The sequence below is a fragment of the Rutidosis leptorrhynchoides genome, chromosome 4 (assembly GCF_046630445.1).
Source record: "Rutidosis leptorrhynchoides isolate AG116_Rl617_1_P2 chromosome 4, CSIRO_AGI_Rlap_v1, whole genome shotgun sequence".
Taxonomy (NCBI): domain Eukaryota; kingdom Viridiplantae; phylum Streptophyta; class Magnoliopsida; order Asterales; family Asteraceae; genus Rutidosis; species Rutidosis leptorrhynchoides.
This window is the reverse complement of record NC_092336.1, coordinates 389,108,809-389,128,535: the sequence shown is the minus strand read 5'-3', so window position 1 is coordinate 389,128,535 and position 19,727 is coordinate 389,108,809. Positions and strand designations below refer to the sequence as shown.

At 33.8% G+C, this 19,727-nt stretch overlaps 2 protein-coding genes across 2 annotated transcripts; one reads left to right on the top strand and one right to left on the bottom strand.

Annotated features, from left to right (window-relative positions):
* Positions 1-4,523: 4,523 nt before the first annotated feature.
* Positions 4,524-12,469, top strand: LOC139844040 (probable pyridoxal 5'-phosphate synthase subunit PDX2). The gene is made up of 7 exons (XM_071834244.1): positions 4,524-4,703; positions 4,811-4,938; positions 5,465-5,552; positions 7,164-7,237; positions 10,739-10,924; positions 11,699-11,796; positions 12,008-12,469. Exons 1-7 carry the CDS (start codon positions 4,652-4,654, stop codon positions 12,150-12,152), a joined length of 771 nt encoding a protein of 256 aa, XP_071690345.1. The 5' UTR covers positions 4,524-4,651; the 3' UTR covers positions 12,153-12,469.
* Positions 12,470-13,625: 1,156 nt separating this feature from the next.
* LOC139844038 (probable catabolite repression protein creC) lies at positions 13,626-18,500 on the bottom strand. The gene is made up of 11 exons (XM_071834241.1): positions 18,196-18,500; positions 16,596-16,937; positions 16,413-16,521; positions 16,211-16,304; positions 15,738-15,825; positions 15,543-15,626; positions 15,192-15,288; positions 15,019-15,106; positions 14,818-14,923; positions 14,561-14,653; positions 13,626-14,261 (listed from the first exon to the last, which is right to left on the bottom strand). The coding sequence occupies exons 1-11, from the start codon at positions 18,391-18,393 to the stop codon at positions 13,902-13,904; spliced, it is 1,659 nt and encodes a 552-aa protein (XP_071690342.1). The 5' UTR covers positions 18,394-18,500; the 3' UTR covers positions 13,626-13,901.
* Positions 18,501-19,727: the final 1,227 nt, after the last annotated feature.

The following is a 19,727-nucleotide window of genomic DNA, read 5'->3' as shown; positions in this document are numbered from 1 at the left end:
TGTTAAAATATAATGAATCATGGTAGTGTGATGTGTCACCAATGACACTAAAATCTTTGTGAAGTCTTGCAAAATTCAGTTGAAGACATTAACGATATCTTGATACTCTGCTTCACCATTTTAAAGTGGGAGCAAATTTACCTTTTTAATCAAACCCGTCAATCAATATTTTTTGTTTGTAAAATCTGTAAGCACGACACTAATGAAAATGACCCTTTATGTACCAGCTATTCTGGAAGCAATTTCCAGAACTCATGTACTTGAAGTTGTAGCGTCTCCAAATGTCTTGTAATATATATCTCATAAAACAACATCCTTCTAAAACCAACACCAAGCTCATAAGAAACTCGCTTTGCAGTTGCAAAAACAGCCCCGCGATGTGGTAGGTATTGAACCAGAAACAACCTGTTATTTTCTTGGTGTAACTTTCTTCTTAAGGAGTAAATATGCGGAATCTGCATAGATAGAAACGCCACAATCAAATGGTACCCAAAAATATAAAATCACAATGAGACCTAAACACTAATACTTGGTCAGTGGAATAAACTCATACATGCACCAATACAAAATACATGAAACCTAATAAAAAAATCATTTTACAACAGCTGAAAAAAAACCACTTTTTACTCATGATGTAATTCAACCTCCAACTATGACACCCTAAAGCAATATACATTTGACCCAATTCCTTATATTTCCATGACGAAATACTGGTTCTCTACTCCTTTGTAACCACACAAACCATAATATTGAAATAATGACCCATGTAAATGATCTCTCAAAATGGGTAGATGCTTGAACTGTTGTAACACAAAAGTAAGATAGATCTATTATAACACAAGGATAAGATAGATGTTGTAAATACCTACCATCTTGCTAACTCATAATATTGTGTCATAGACCCATCTTGTAGATCTTAGGCATTTTGGTAGAATTGATACTGAAAAACTATGAAAAATTCAATTAGAGTTCACACGGTCACCACACAACACAAAGATAGGTAGTATAGCTTAAGATGTTCCAAAAACTACAATTTATTTAAATTGTTGTTAAAAAAAATGTAAACAAAAATGCATTAGAGACAAGATAGTTAGGATAGGAACATATTTAAGGCGATGTTTATATGAATTTGGGAACTCCCTTACAGTTTGTTAGATGAAAGCAACTCATTCTTGCTCTCTATTCATCTTGTGGGGTTAAACATATCCTATTAGTCTTATGCGAACGGACAACGTCTTGAATCTACAAATCCATCAAGTTATGCACTGTATTTTAAGTTTTAACCTATATACATATTCCAAGAAAGCACTAACAAAAATGGTTAATAAGATATTTCAGAAAATACCTCTCCAAAACATATAAGCATCTTGAACATACATTTAAAAGTAAGCATCCTTAACCAGTGAATCAAAAAAGCTTTCAAAAAACGCATGACAACTAAAAGTGTCTTGAAACAGTGAGATCAATATGTACATCTTAAGATTTTAGCTTGGCAATAAATTACAATATACATAACTGTATCTCAAATGGTTGTTGTAAATGAAAATATGCCGGAAACATATAATCAGCGCATTGTGTTGTTGAATGATCAATGAACTAAATAAAACATAAAGAAATTAATGATAAACACAAATCAAATACTGACGGCATGTTTTAATGCCGAGTTAGGGTTAACGGTGGACTTTGAACGATCGGAAAAACAATAATTGTAATATAAAAAATTGACATATTGAAAAGTAAATACCATACGTGTAGCTTCAAAACGCAATTCGCATTCAATCGTTGTTGTCTTTCTGAACGGTACATAGAAACTATACAAATATTCCATGGTCAAAATCTTCACAACTCGCCATCCGTTTGTCATACATATTCATCGGATTTGGATGAGACCTAATAAACGCAATTCGATATTTGGAGGCCATCCAGTCGATAATCCTTTGAGAGAAAAGAAAAAGACACATTCTTTGAAGATTTCTGACGATAGTTAAAACTTCCTGACGAAAACTGTGGAAGTGAGTTTGATCAGCGTAGAGGATTTTGGAGGAAAGTAAAGGTGCGTTTGGTTGGAGATTTTGGTGGGATTTCATGGGATTTGTAATTGAAATCCCATGAATTAATATGTTTGGTTCAAGTTTTTTAAATCCCATAGTATTTCAAAAACCCATGAATGAAGGATTTTAAAAAGCTCCCAACATATGAAGGATTTAGAATCCCATCTACAAAATTCAATAAAAACACTCTGCACCTACCATCTTTTGCTTAACAACCACCTACCACCAAAAATCTTCATTACCACCGCAATCGATTAACACTGCCACTATCGCCGATTACCGCTGCCACCACCGCCGATTACCGCCGCCACCACCGCTGATTAACGCCGCCACTACCGCCGATTACCGCCACCACCGACTTCCTAAAATCACACGACCAATTCTATGCGCTATCGATCATCAAGGTCATGGATTCTACAACGGTGTCTCGTTCTATAGATAGTAAGACATTCAATATTTTTTTTTAATATATATATGTGCGTCATTTTGTGTTACCCAAAAAAAGATCATACCTATTAATCCTTTCGTTTATGCTCATGGCATCTGTTTATCTTATTAGGGTTATTTATTTGCTAGTTGAATATTACAAAGTACTAATTAGTCATTTATTTATATGTAGAATAATGTGATTTTATTTGAATAACTGAATTTTCAGTTTTGCTTGGTACCAAATTCCTTTGCAATCAAGTTTTGTTTAGTGCAGTTTTTAGTGCAGTTCTTTGTAATCAAGTCTTGTTAAGTGTTGTGCAATTGAAATCCTTAAAAACAAAAATCAAACCAAACACACCATAGGATTTAAAATCCCGGGATTTGAAATCCTTTGGGATTTGAAATCCCAAAGGATTCTAAATCCCGGGATTTAAAATCCTCCAACCAAACGCCACCTTAGGGTTTTTTTTTCTCAAGTCGTGAATGAAGTTCATGTTTAGAACCCCTAACTTTGATTTTCTATCCCGTATTTTTTCTAATCTTAAGGGTATTTTAGACTTTTTATTTGATGATTAGCTAATGTAAACTATTTGTTAGCTAATACATCAAATGAATGGCTAAGATTGAATTTTTAAAGAGATCTTATGATCATAAAGGGGTCTTATTTTGTAAGGAGGAGAGATAATGCTCCTATTTTAATGTGTTAAAGAGATGACTGAATAAGTTTTAGATTTCGAACAAGTCTGTCTTCCAACTCAGCCCATTAAGCCTTTTTTTTTTTTTAAAAGCAAACTATATAAACAAAATGAAACGTTACAGTGTGCCAAGACAAGTGCTCGATACAAGAACCACAAACATGGTTTGCAAAGGTAGCAAACCAAATACAAGAATATAACACGAATACTAAACTACACGAAGATATATACTATGATCATTTAGTCAAGTTAACCAATCAATCTTCCTCTTTTTCAATCTTTTAGAGATCCAATCGAAGGCCTTTAGTTGAATTTAATTTAGTGCTACCGGTGGGTTCCATGTTTTACCCCGAAAAACTTTCTCGTTCCTATTTTTCCATATTAAATATGCACACACCCATTCAACCGCTTGCCATATTTTGTTCCCGAGTGTTGTTGATGACGGAGGACCCTTGCCGCGAAGAATTTCACCAATGCTAAGGTTTGTCATGTTTCCAAACCCCCACTATGCGAAAACTCGATCCCGAATCTCCATAGAGTACTTACAAAAAAATCAAGGAGTGTTCCACGGTTTCTAGATCATCATCACATAACGGACATCTTACACTATGCAAATCTATCCCCCTTTTGTCGATCTCAATCATGACGGAAAGCCTTTTTTAACATGCCGCCAAACATAAATTTCTAGTTTTTATGGTACTAGATTATTCCTCATAATCCTAAAAGAAACATGTCCACAATAATATATGCAATCTAATATTAAGTGTGCGTTTCTTAATGCTTAAACCTCGAATGATTTATTATTTGAATGATTCAGAGGTCCTGAATAAATTCGGTTCCGAATAACAATAATCTATTTGTGAGAGTATTTGAATTCTAAATGGTTTAACACCAAAAAATAAATGCAGTGAATGTTGAATGGTTCAACATTTATTGCTGAATCATTTAATTAAGAAGTAATTAAACACATCGTTAATCATTTTCCTTCTATTCAAATTTAATGATCTCCTATTATTACTGTGTATGTATTTTATTCACTCTACATATTTATATATTGTTAGAATCTTAGACTATGTTTGGCTCACGAAATTGAATGGAATTTCAGCAGAATTAAAATTGAATTTAGACACACGTCATGTCTAAATTCAGTTTTAATTCTGTCGGAATTCTATAATTCTATTGAATTTCGTAAGTCAAACGGGACTAATGATTACTGAGTAAGGATTGGAAGAGTATTTCACTTTTCGCGAGTCTCCATACTTCAGATTATTAAAGAAATAAAAAATGAGTTAAACAAGTGAGGCAAGGTTTGACACGACACGAATTAAATTAAAATCGCACCAAATTAAAATCGCATTTCGCCTCCACTCACATAACACAGCAGCCTCTTTTTTGTTTTTTTTTTTTCTTTTCAAGTTTTTAATTTCTTCATTTTCTTAACCCTGAATCCCCAATCTCCATAATCAATAGCAGCTAATGGCCGTCGGCGTTCTAGCTTTACAAGGTTCATTCAACGAACACATCGCCGGTACATCCCCTGTTCCTCTGCTTCTATTTACAAAAACCTTCTATTTACATGTGTATTCATAAACATGTTTGATGAAATGTTTCAATGAGTTTATGTTTTTTTTGTAGCTTTAAGAAGGATTGGAGTAAAGGGGGTTGAGATAAGAAAAGCAGAGCAGTTGGAGAATGTGACTTCACTTATTATACCTGGTGGTGAGAGCACTACTATGGCTAAACTTGCTGAATTACATAATCTGGTACTACTAATTTTAATCATATTCATACACATATGATTTTAGTTGTTTGTCTCATGTCTATTTGTGTTTTTATGTATGTAAAGATGTATTTAATTGAAACATTGTTAAATGGTTTGTTTATCTTTATCTGATTAGCACACCATCTGTTCGACGCAAGTCCTAGGTGAAGTTGTATATTGCTTTTTTTACTTGTTGTAGAAAAAAAAATGTAAAAGCTAAAATATTGAAAAACCAACTATGGTCTAAAAACTGTGGTACATTTTCATGAATGTTTTTGTCTAAATTAGGAGTACCATTTTGACAAACACTTTGATCTTTTATCATTGTAATTGACATTTTGTAAAGTAAATATATGAAATAGCCTTGCATGATGAACGACGAGTTTATCATATGTATCTAGAATTGGAAGATTATATATATAGTGTGTGTATGACAATTGATAAGAATGACCCTTTTATTTAATATTCGATGGTATGAACGAAATTGTATAATAAGAGTTTTCCTATAAATTGAATTCTGATTGTAGTTTCCGGCACTTCGTGAGTTTGTGAAAATGGGAAAACCAGTTTGGGGAACGTGTGCTGGTCTTATCTTCTTAGCAAACAAAGCTACTGGTGAGACTTAATTTTCTTTTATATATTTTTTGGTTAAGATGTACCCATAAATACATTTAGTAGATAATACAAGTAGAGGCCGTATAATGGTTGGGGTGGGTGACATGTAACAAACAAGGTTGTAAAAGTCATTAGTTTGGTTTGGATCCCTGCAAGGTTGTAAAACTCGCGACTCGGGGAGTACTCGGCCGGAGGTTTTTGAGGAGTAATCGGCGACTCGGGGAGTACTCGGAGGAGTACTCGGATGTTGACTTTTGTTGACTTTTCTAATATAACTAAATATTTTCAATATATTATAGATATATAATATATATATTAGCTATAAACAAACATTTTATGAATATATATATGTTAAATATATATGTTAAATATGTAAAGTTTAGTTACATATAAATATTTATTTTAATTGGAGGGGTTAGATTTGTATATATTTAATAATGAAGTTGAAAGAAAAACTAAACTTGAGGTGTTAAAATAAATAACAGTAACTTTAGGGGGTTTGAATGTAAGTTAAAAATTAATAAAATGACTCAGAAACCCTACCAGTATCAGTCACACTACCCACTTCTTCTTCTTCAACCGCTCAGTCACCAAACCCTAAATTGTTTGTTCTCTTCATGGATGGAAATCGAGACATTACATGTATGTTCCTTCAATTTGTTCTATCTAAACAAACAAACACATCAAATCGATTCAGAACTCTTAATTTCAATTCTGAAAAAAGTTGGACCAGAAAGTTGTTGGAGAAATTAGGGAGTTGGACATCGATCAAAACCTTATTGAACTCAGATTAATCGTCTCCTGTTTTCCTTCATCTTTTCACTGAGTTTTCCGACGCCGTTGATCGGCGTTGACCGGCGTTGACCGAGTAAATGGACGAGTTAGACACCGATTACTCGTTTTGTTCTTCCAGAGGAGTAATCGCCGATTACTCGGCCGAGTTGGCCGAGTTTTGCAACCATGGGGCCCTGTATGGACTAATTAGCCAAGTCGGAGTCTATTCGGAAGTTGACCAACCTTGACTTTGTATTTGACCTACTTTGACCTAATAAATTCGACTTTGAACTAATAAATCCGACATTCACTGGCTAAATTGGACTTTTGACACCGTTGACCGAATAAATCGGCCAAGCCAGAGGGTCGGACTGCCTCAAAATCCCGACTATTTGGGGGACTTTCACAACCAGTCATAATTAGATAAGTTTGTATACGAAATTAAGAGTGGTCAGCTTGACTTGAATCTCTCTTTGTCCAAAAAAATTGAGAAAACATTTCTGGGATGTGACTACCATTTTGGTGCCTTGGACTAAATTGGACTTTTTACCCATTTGAGAAAAAGCATTACCCAAACCGACCTGTTCATAAACCTATCCATTCATAAGAAATTGTTTAAAGTTGCCACCTCTAATTATGAAATGTAAACGCGGCTGCATGTGAACTATTTTTGTTATTAAGAAATTTGGAAACATATACAGCCAATGAAAATAAAGAAATAAACAAAAGATATTATAATGTTCTATTAGATATAAGATAAAACTTCATAATAATGGATAATCAAGACCCATGATTCTTTTAAATTTATAATCTGATCTGTACCTTGATTTCTTTCAGGACAAAAAACAGGAGGGCAGGAGCTTGTTGGAGGGCTTGATTGTACCGTTCATCGTAACTTCTTCGGGAGTCAGGCAAGTATTGGCATGTTAAAACCACACACACACACACACAGATATATATATTGGGTCATAATCAAGAGGCAATCACTTTTTTGGGGGGAAGTAAAATTTATTTTTTTATTTTTTTCAAATTTTTTTTTCCCAACATTAAGAACACACGAAAATATGAACATTTAAATATGAACATCTTGGCGGGAAAACGCTCGAAGAAAAAACTGATAACATGCATCATGCGTAATGTTATTCCTTAATGTTATTCTTAGAGCGTTCTTTTTCCATCATATAGTTTTTTTCAAGATCTAGCCCGATTTAGAGTTTAGGGTTTAGGGTTTAGGGTTTAGGGTTTAGGGTTTAGGGTTTAGGGTTTAGGGCTTCGGGTTTAGGGCTTAGGGTTTAGGGTTTTGGGTTTAGTCCCTAAACCCTAAGCCCTAAACTCTAAACCGTTCGTGTTAAAAATTCAATCTAAACCCTAATTTGTAAACCCTAAACCCTAATTTCTAAACCTAAAACCCCAATTTCTAAACCCTAATAGCTAAACCCTAATTTTTAACCCCTAATTTCTAAACCCTAATTTTTTAAACCCAAAAAAACAAACTCAACAGCAAAACATATGAATGTTATCATTTATTTCTCCGAGCGTTTTCCCGCCAAAATAATAACATTCATCACGAAGTGTCTTTTTTAAATCTTCATATTTTCATGTGATCTTGATGTCTGAAAAAAAAATTAAAAAAAAAAACGAAAAAAATTTACTTCCCCCCAAAAAAGTGCTTCCCTCTTGATTAAATCATTATATATATATATATATATATATATATATATATATATATATATATATATATATATATATATATATATGCAGGATCAATGGGGAAGTAACCAATCGGGGGGAAGCGGGGGGAAGCAAATTTTTTTTTTTTTTTTCGTTTTTTTTTTGAAATTTTTTTTCTTCCGGCATCAAGATCACACGAAAATATGAACATTTAGAAGAGACACTTCGTGATGAATGTTATTATTTAGGCGGGAAAACGATCGACAAAAATAACATTCAAGATAATATTGTTCGTGAAGAATATGAACGTTTTTTTTCTTCATGTTTTGTGAAGTAAAATTTAGCCCGATTTAGAGTTTAGGGTTTAAGGTTTAGGGTTTAGGGTTTGGTGTTTTGGGTTTATTCCATAAACCCAAAACACCAAACCTTAAACCCTAAACCCTAAACCCTAAACTCTAAACCGTTCGTGTTAAAAACTCAATCTAAATCCTAAATCTAAACCCTAAACCCTAAATTTCTAAACCCTAATATCTAAACCCTATAAACCCTAATATCTAAACCCTAATATCTAAACCCCAATAGCTAAAATCTCAAAATACGCTCGATAAACACGATAATTGTTGTATATTACTTCTTCAAGCGTTTTCCCGCCAAAATAAAAACATTTTTCACAAAGTATCTCTACTAAATGTTCATATTTTCATCTCATCTATAATGTTCGTTAACAAAGTTTTTTCAAAAAACGAAAAAAAAAAAGTTTTTGCTTCCCCCCGCTTCCCCCCGATTGGTTACTTCCCCATTGATCCTGCCCCTATATATATATATATAGGGGCAGGATCAATGGGGAAGTAACCAATTGGGGGAAGCGGGGGAAGCAAAAAAAAAAAAAAAAATTCGTTTTTTTTTTGGAATTTTTTTTCAGGCATCAAGATCACACGAAAATATGAACATTTAAAAAAGACACTTCGTGATGAATGTTATTATTTAGGCGGGAAAACGATCGACAAAAATAACATTCAAGATAATATTGATCGTATTAAATGTTAACGTTTTTTTCCCATGTTTTGTGAAGTAAAATTTAGCCCGATTTAGGGTTTAGGGTTTGGTGTTCTGGGTTTAGTCCCTAAACCCTAAACTCTAAACCGTTCGTGTTAAAAACTCAATCTAAATCCTAACCCTACACCCTAAATCTAAACCCTACACCCTAAATTTCTAAACCCTAATATCTAAACTCTATTAGCCCTAATATCTAAACCCTAATATCTAAAACCTCAACATACGCTCGAAAAACACGATAATTGTTATATATTACTTTTTCGAGCGTTTTCCCGCCAAAATAAAAACATTCATCACAAATTGTCTTTATTAAATGTTCATATTTCATCCAATCTATAATGTTCGTGAACAAAGTTTTTTCAAAAAACAAAAAAAAAAAAAAATTTTGCTTCCCCCGATTGGTTACTTCCCCCTTGATCCAACCACTATATATATATATATATATACATATATATATATATACATATATACATATATATACATATATATAGGGGCAGGATCAATGGGGAAGTAACCAATCGGGGGAAGCGGGAGGGGAAAAAAAATTTTATTTTTATTTTTTTTTTGGAATTTTTTTTTTCAGGCATCAAGATCACACGAAAATATGAACATTTAGAAAAGACACTTCGTGATGAATGTTATTATTTAGGCGGGAAAACGATTGACAAAAATAACATTCAAGATAATATTGATCGTGAAGAATGTTAACGTTTTTTTTTTTCTTCATGTTTTGTGAAGTAAAATTTAGCCCGATTTAGAGTTTAGGGTTTGGTGTTTTGGGTTTAGTCCCTAAACCCAAAACCCCAAACTCTAAACCCTAAACTCTAAACCGTTCGTGTTAAAAACTCAATCTAAATTCTAAATCTAAACCCTAAATCTAAACCCTAAACCCTAAATTTCTAAACCCTAATATCTAAACCCTATAAACCCTAATATCTAAACCCCAATAGCTAAAACCTCAACATACGCTCGAAAAACACGATAATTGTTATATATTACTTCTTCGAGCGTTTTCCCGCCAAAATAAAAACATTTATCACAAAGTGTCTTTATTAAATGTTCATATTTTCATTCAATCTATAATGTTTGTGAACAAAGTTTTTTCAAAAAAGAAAAAATAAATAAAAGTTTTGCTTCCCCTGCTTCCCGCCGATTGGTTACTTCCCCCTTGATCCTGCCTATATATATATATATATATATATATATATGGGCAGGATCAATGGGGAAGTAACCAATCGGGGGGAAGCGGGGGGAAGCAAATTTTTTTTTTTTTTCGTTTTTTTAGGAATTTTTTTTCCGGCATCAAGATCACACGAAAATATGAACATTTAGAAGAGACACTTCGTGATGAATGTTATTATTTAGGCGGGAAAACGATCGACAATAATAACATTCAAGATAATATTGTTCGTGAAGAATATGTACGTTTTTTTTTCATGTTTTGTGAAGTAAAATTTAGCCCGATTTAGAGTTTAGGGTTTAGGGTTTAGGGTTTGGTGTTTTGGGTTTATTCCAAAAAAAACGAAAAAAAAAAAATTTGCTTCCTCCCGCTTCCCCCCGATTGGTTACTTCCCCATTGATCCTGCCCCTATAAAATTATTAGCTTATAAATATGAGCAAAAAACATCTTTACATCTGACCTATTGGCGGCTACGTGTGTTCTCGTTTAAATATTATATATACAGATTCAGAGCTTTGAGGCTGAGATACCCGTACCAGATCTTGCTTCTACAGAAGGGGGTCCCCCAAGTTTTCGTGCTGTTTTTATTCGTGCCCCTGCAATCCTTGAAGTCGGACCCGATGTTGAAGTTCTAGCTTCTGTTTCTTTTCAATCAACTAAAGAAGTTGATTCTAATTCAGCTCTTCAACAGGTAAGCCATTTTTTTTCTTTATATATAGTTTTTATTTGTTATTTCATATCTTATGCCATAAGACATAGTTTCAGGCATCAAGCAGCTTATGCTATTAAACTATGGCACCTTATTTAGATCACCAGATACAATTTATTGATTGTAAATCTAGCAAACTGGACGGTTTGGGTTGAAATAGTCTTTTTAGTACAAGTCATACAAGGTTTGGGTGGGTTGAAGCACGAACATGTTTGTCCTTTTCTTAGATAGTCAGGAAGTTAAATATGATGACAAAAACTGTTCTATTACAATAACCAATTCCAATAAAATTAGAAGATTTACTAGGTTGTAAGGTGTATGCACTAAATATGTACGATAAGCGACTTTCAACTAGACCTATTAAACTCGTCTGATTCATTTCCTTTTCCACATGTTTTGATTTGACCCATTCATTAAGTAAATGGATTCAAATTGTCACCTTTAACCATGTGATTGGACTATCTATTTATCTGATACAGCCAATTCAAATACAGAACATAATCAACATTTAAGTTGGTAGCATATGCATGTTTAGTGTTTACATGAGCGATTTGATTATTTCGTTGTTGAGAACAGCTATTTATTGATGTTATGGATGGACAGAACAACTCAGGAACTCTTTTGCAAATGCCTAAACACACATTATTCAATGCTAACATGTGTTTCGTCTGAAGTTGTTGTGATCTAGTGTAATCTACTTGCTACATTTATATTTAAAATCCAGACAACAAAGTTTAATACTTTTCATTGTTTTAGGAGATCACTCAACCTGATAACAAAGTGATTGTAGCTGTGAAGCAGGGCAATCTACTAGCAACTGCATTTCATCCTGAATTGACTATTGATTCTCGATGGTAATTCATAATTCTAGTTCAGTTTTGTTTGATTACAATTTCTATTTATTTGAACAGGTCAAAACGTAGGGATCGGGTTTGGTTCACCCAAAACACCTTTTGTGATTATCACATTCCAGTTTTGTATTCTCTTAACTAAAGTATATCGGAGATGAATAAGTTTATGAAAACAATAATACGATTATATAATATATATTTGCTTCTTTGGCAGGCATAGTTACTTTATGAAAATGGCATCTAGCAGCAATGAAATAGTAGCAACGAGTAGCAGCAGCAGCAGCATCAATTCTTTTGAAGATCAAGAAAGCTACTTGTACAACAAACAACCAAAAACTGACCTTCCTATATATCATTAGCTGAAAATTATATCGACGTATAAGTGTGATTTGGTCTTTGAAAAGTCATTTACAGGTGGCCAAACCTTTGAAGATGGATTGATCCTAGCTGTTGTTTTCGCAAATTCCAGCTGTTCTGTATATAGATAATTATGGCAATCTCCAGCTGTTCTTGAGGATCAAGAAAGCAATTGATTTTTTTTTTTAATTGAATAAGAACTCATTTTAATGCATTTTCTTTCAAAAATATCATTAGAAGTTTATTTCTTTATCACCTAATGTACTACTAGTACTTGCTACTTATAAACTTTTAATGTTCAAATTTATAGTTTTGAGTACATCTTTATGTAGTGTTTCATGACTTAACCTTCATGAAATTATATATATCACATTTATTTATTTTTTTAACTTATCTTTAATAAAAAAAAAAAAAAAAAAAATTCTTTTTAGCCGGAGGTCCTCACGGAAGCAATCTCTCTACCTGGAGTAGAGAGGGGGATGAATTTCCCTTTCCTATGGGTGGAGAATTCCTTTTCTCGACTCGTGGTAAAGGAAACGACTTCTCTTCTAGTTTAGGGTAGAGGAAGGATTGTCTACATCTTACCTCCTCCATACCCCGCAGGCGCGGGATTGGGTATTGTTGTTGTTGTTGTTGTTGTAATATAATCAACTAAAAATGTGAAGACTTATGGTTTGTATATATACCTTAGGATATTCGCTGAATTGTGTCGTTATACACTCTCTTATGTCATGCGGTCGTTGTACTCCACAGATCCGTCGATCGTGCAAAGAGGAAGACCTATTCCCTCTTATTTAACTGTTTCTCTTCAATTAATCAGCCGCAGGTTCTAAAAAGTTTTATTGAAATGATCTAGCCGCAGATTCTCAAAAGTGTACCTAGTGAGGATTTAACATGGATCTCCTTTAAAGATTCTCAAACATCCAACTACTAGGCCACCATTTGAGGTTAGCTGTGTTGTTTTTTTTCTTTCTTTTTTCTTTTTATTGAACAATATTTTAGGAGTCACTGACGGTGACGGGGACAGAAACCACTCACCCGATCATATCCTGTCCACGTGTCAAGAGGAAACTCCATTAATTTGTTGTCCTGCTCAGTTGGGACTATGTTTTTCTTATAGTGCTGTAACAATCTCTTAGAAACCAGTTATTATTATATTTTTAAACAGGAAACCTACCATCTAGTATAATATTACAATCACGATGAATACTTGCATTTCATTAGCTCAAGTGAGACTTACAACTCTCGACCACTTGGTTGAAGAGTCCTCTCAACTGCTAGTATTTCTATAATATTAAGCTTTGTCATTCAAGAACAATCACTGCATGCTTTTCAATAACTAACTATAAAAGTTAGAGCACACTGATAGTTTCTGATTTGGATAATACATGACACCATCAATTATTCTTTTAGAAGTGAATAATAAGCAAATTACTAAAATAATAAGATGAACAGAGCAGGTAGAGTACTAAAACATGTGCTATAAATATCTTGTCCCAAAATATAAATTGAAAAAATGCTCGCCAAACACTCGTAATAATTTAACCATTGGCAAAAATATTACACTACAGATTACATTTATATGGTATCCAGAGAGCGATAATTAATCATTATTCTACATTTAGTAACACCGGCAAAACCAGGCCAAAAATACATACAACAAAATACGCATAATGAAAAAAAAACTTGAAAATCAACGCTATAGTAGTTCACTCCTTTCCACACATGGCCAAAATCCGATTCTAAACGGTTTATTTGTAACCCAAACTAACAGGTTTCGCACATACACTATTGTCAGAACTGCTGACGTGGCTATCAGAATTTCCGGGCCTCGTCCAAATCTTCACGTGTCCATCCCGGCTAGCCGTGAGGATAGACTCTGGAGAGAATATGAGTCCCGATAGAGGTTCAGAATGGACACGGTGAACCACCAAAGGTGCAAGCTTTGGAATGTCTTTTGTGCTGGGAGCCGGTTGGATGGTCCCCACTGGGACTACGCTGTCCCAATGAGATGAGTGGGTTCTGCTGTATGTCGGGGAACCGCCAGGTGGACGGCGAAGTGGCACCACAAGTTCATCCATTGCAAGATCCCATAGCAATAATTGTGTATCCTTCAAATTCACATTGGTATTATAAATTAGTACTATATATAGCTCCGAGTTTTGTATAATTTCATCTGTATAAGGTGAAGTAGCATTGTGGCGGTGTCGGCACACTCATGGAAAATGGGTTGATATGGGTTAACCTGACCTGCCGACGTGTTCTGAATAGTTCCAAAAATACCCATATTGACTCCTTCAATTAGTTTCAGATATACCCATTTTACCCATTCAATCGTTAATGTAATCAGCATATCATATTAAAGTTTCACATCATGTATCATTTTCAAACTACTTATTTAAGAGTGTACCTGACCAACAGAACCAAATCTATAAACAGCATTTTCAGATTCGTCTTCTGAAGTTGGCGGTGACCAATACGAATCAAAAGCAACTCCACTAACCTGCAAGCCATGTACTTCAAATATAAATATATAATAACCTTACATAATTTCCGATTTTTACCATACCTATTCTAAAATTAAAGAGCCTTGGCAATTTAGGAAAAAATGTTTACTAGTTTTTGTATACTCGCGCCTTGTCTAATTCTACTGAATTAATAAATTACCCATGAATTGTGACCCTCTCCCCATGCTACTACTTTCCTGTCTTCCATACTCCAAACCTGAACTAGATCATCTTCCCCACCAGTCAAAATGTATTTGCCATCAGAACTGAAGAAAAAAAGAAAAAAGAAAGTACATTTTGCTCAATATATATAGCAAACAAGATTTAAGCAAATATATAAAACTATCATATCAGAAACTACCTCCAGGCACAACATAGAAGAGCCCCGTAGTAACTTTTACCACCGCATATCAGTTGTTCATTTAAGAAATCAAATACCCGTAAATATCCTAAATGAAAATAATAAAAAAATATTTTGAGAATAAGAATTGTAGAAAATAATTGAACGCTAAGATTAGCAAATCAACAATTTACCATCTCTGCCAACAGTAGCCAAATGTCTTCCATCAGCTGAAAATGCAACGGCGTTAATGGAGCCTTGGCAGATATGCCATCTAGCAATGGGGTTGCTCTGTTTGACAAGATATTTTAGTTAAACTGTGAAAAGAAAAAAAAGAAACTCGCAAAGAAATAATTCAGATAAAAGTTTATTATGCAAAAGTCATTGTAAATTGCACTTGATGGGTGTCTACAAAATAAGACTTTTAGTGTCCTAAAAAAAGATGTCCCATAGAACACCAATGAGATATCATATATCGGATGTTGTTTTGGAAACCTTAATGTTGGTATATATGGTTTTAATATGAAGAAAAGTTGCTCATGTACCTTACTAGAACGTGCATGTGCAACGGAAAATTGGGTTTGATCCTTGATTACAGGAAACGTAGAATCACCAGGACCATCTTTACTCTATATATAGGTTAAAAACAAGTCAGTGTTTTACAGAAAATATCATTCAAACACCCCAATGAGTGCCTACAATGATATTGTTGTTTCGCTTGTGATCAAAATGAGGCTTGCCTTTTCATAAACATACAAGTTCCCATCTGCATGAGCAGCAACAAAAGCACCATCGCGTTCAGGTATCCATGCAATACTAGTGCATCGACTGTTGAGAAAGGGCTAGTTGTTTAATTACTTGAAAATTACTTATTAACGTGGTAAAATATAATAATACGAGTGAGCATACTCACATGATTACTGGACCTGACAGTTTATATAACAAGATATTATGCAAGTATGCAACGTAAATTCATTATGCTATAATTACTGTGTGTTTTATCCATTAATTATAAACAGAGTGAAGTTAACTATGAAGGTTTATCACTTAATTATTTTTTTAGTCTTTATAAGATGTACATATGAATGGAATTACGAGTGCAATCTTACCTCACATACTAGAACTACGAACTATAAGTACATAAATATGTACTCGACATCTAGGTTTATTTAGGTCAAAATAAATAAAAAATGCTTATATAATTACATCTTACCTGTTGTTAAGGGCTCCATCTTTGTTATAATGATGAGCACCAACTAGCTTCTTGCCAACATCTTGCAACTGGAGTCTCAAGGATACCGAGTATACTACAAAACATAAGTGCAAAAATAAGTGAAGAAGCTTTCTGCTTCTAAAATACACAACTATCAAATATCCAATTGCAACTAATATGTTGAAAAAAAAAAAAACGTTACCATCTCCCGAGTTCAAGCCAATCAGAAGGTCATGTCCATCTTTGGCTTTCGAATCAAATGCATGACAGACAGGGTTTGAGTTACCAAAACTAACTGATTTTATTGGATCCTGATAAACAAACTATTTTTAGTAAACCATCGCCCATCAAAGTATTATTACAATCTTTGATGAATAGAGATTACCTTTTCTTCAGAATTGAGCTCTGTAATATATAAAGTATCTCCTACATTAAATATCAGATAAATCCCTTTACCATCAGAAGTATTCAAACCAATCGAAGAGCTTCCACCATTATTCAACCCGCCCACATGGCCACTTTTACTTGCTCCACCATTTGCTTTACTACTTGACCCATTTCCTCCCACAAGTCCAAGCATTCGACTCCCATTCCCACTACTTCCTAAGATCTTCGACGTCACATATCTCACACCGCTACTTGCAACACTATAGCTTGAGCTAGGCTGCAATGCAGGCAAATTGACCGCTGCCTGCACCGGTTGGTCCTTAAGGTGTGCAACAGTTATCTAAACACAAAAATACAGATTATCATCACTGATCCCATACAAGTAACCGTAAAAAAGGTAGTTTATACACCATTCATTTTTCTAGAATAATTTGAACAAATGTTTGTAACCGTATTTATCTCGATTTGCAGACACTCCTACTTTGTTTCATCATAAGATAACAAATACAATTGTAATATAATTGAACAATAAACAAAAGCATTGCATACTAAAAAAGGTAGATTCTCATTATAGATCCTTAATGTATAGAATTACCAAGTAAAAAAAAAAAAAAAAAAATTGTAGACTGGAAATTGTTAATTTTAAGTATCCAACACAATTTATCAAACACCAATACCTAGATTCAAATCAAAATGCAGATTTAGAAAACTAAATGATCCAAAACGCACATAAGCATGCACGAATTAAAACAAAAGAAAGTAGAATAACGTTGTATACAGTTTGCAACTATATTATTCTTAGCTTGTGTACCAAACAAACTACTGCGATTTTAACAATCAAATGGCATTTTTCTTTTTTTTCTTTCAGAATATATACTGCCAAATGCCAATCCTCGGTAAGCTAGTGTTTATTTCATTATTATCGAGCACTATTATCAAATTTCAAATCAACATATATGCTTGATACTTAATTGACCTTACACCATATATGAATTTAACCAACCATATGTATGATAATGCTGCTTTTAAGTTATCAACATTTTACCTACTTATTTAGCTATTGCACTAAGAAAACTAGTTGCAAGGACATTAAAAATTCAAATCATGGCTTATTTTCTTCCAGAATATATACAGCGGATACTTACAGTTAGCTAGGGTTATATCAACAGCATCAGCCACTAATACCTAATTTTAACTTCAGTTTCAATTTGATATATCCATGTATATGGATTAAAACTGCCATAAGTAGGATAATGTTGACTTCAAATTTTAACTAGCTTTATCTGCCTTTTGCACCAAGCAAACTACTACAGTTGACATTAAAATTTAAACCATAGCTTAAATTTATTCCAGAATGCATACACCGAATCCTTAAGGTAAGCTAGGGTTTGTATCAACAACTATCAAACACTAATACCTAAATTTCAAATTCAATACTGATTACAATTTTGATACAGCATCTACGAATAATGAACGATACTTAATTAACCTAAGATACATATATAGTCATGGATATCATCAGAAAAAAATAAAATATAAAACAGTGATTGTGAAACATATGCATATAACATAATATGATTGATTGATAATTGATATACCTGAGTGATTGATTTAGCGAGAGCATAGGGAAGAAGAGAAGAAGGATTAGTTTTATCATGATAAAGTTTGTAACGGCCTTCGGGTGTTTTAAAGAAGTTTTTTAAACCTGTGGATTGTGCTGCGGTGGCGGTGTTAGGTGATGAAGAAGAGGACGGCTGAGATGCGGTGGTTGATGCGGCGGCGTTGGTGTTGATCATGGTGGCGTTGACTGATGATAATTATCGGAAAAGGTTCATGGCGATTGGACCATTGGACTTTGGAGTTGCAGGTCAATTACTCGCCGCCACGGACGTTGCGGACACAACTCTTTTTTTCTTTTCCACTCTGCTTTTTTATTTAAATAAATAAATAAACGGGAGATGATTCTCACAAACCAAGAATTGATCCATACACACAAACATACTATTATACCTTTACTTTATAATTATGGAGGTTCAACTCCCTAGATAAATTTATGGATATAAATGTAAATTTTGTACAAAATGGTGTGTATGGATCAATCCTTGGTGTGTAAGACGACAACGTTAATACATTACTAATTTTATGAATTTTTTTTTTTTGAAAGATCAACTTATAATAAAACCAAAACAAAATATACAACATGGAGGCATAAGCCTCAATACAAGACACAAAACAATATAATACTCGTCTGTAATCTATGCTATACAAAATCGACGATATCAATTACAAATTAGACCGAGAAACAAGATCAAAGCATACACTACTGAAAAAATGCTTTTTCCGGACGATTGATACGGACGACTAGTTGTCCCAGAAAGTCTTCCCGAACGGCAGATCGTCCGGGATGTGTCGTCCAGAAAGGTTCGTCTCGGAAAGTTTTTCGTGACGACATTTTTTCCCCAGACGAAAGGTGAGCCCACATTGGCTTTCAACGCTAGCCTTCGTGAACGATATTTCCGAACGACTAGTGGAGACGATATGTCGTCCCGAAAGATTTTGGATTAAAATAATATTATATTTTTATTAATAATTATTAATTGATAACAGAAAAATAAAATAATCCTGGACGCCTCTTCCTGGACGACAAGTCGTCCGGAAAGGCTTCTGCTGTTTTCGGACGTATTTGTTTCTGCTGTTTCCAGCCGTATTCGATATGGCACATTTCAAATATCCAAACCTGCTACATAAATAAGATTATAGTTTCACAAAATACCACAATAACATTAAAAAAATATATATATATCCAAACGCGACAATAATTATCCAAACATTTTAAAATCCGGAAAAACTACCAAATCAACTAATATCGTTTACAAAACATAAACTTAACATTAAACACACCCAACAAAAGCATAATTGTCTTCAAACACACCAAACAAATTACAAATCGCAAAATCCATCATCATACAAATCTTCATCATTGTTACGGCTCGGGCGCGGAGTATTGGAATTGGAAGTACCAGTAGTATACCCAAAATTTGGTTGAATATTGGGAGGGACTACGGGATTATTAAAAGCAAAGATTTGTTCAATTTGACTTGCTGTGTAGTATGGTTCCATTGGTGGTTGT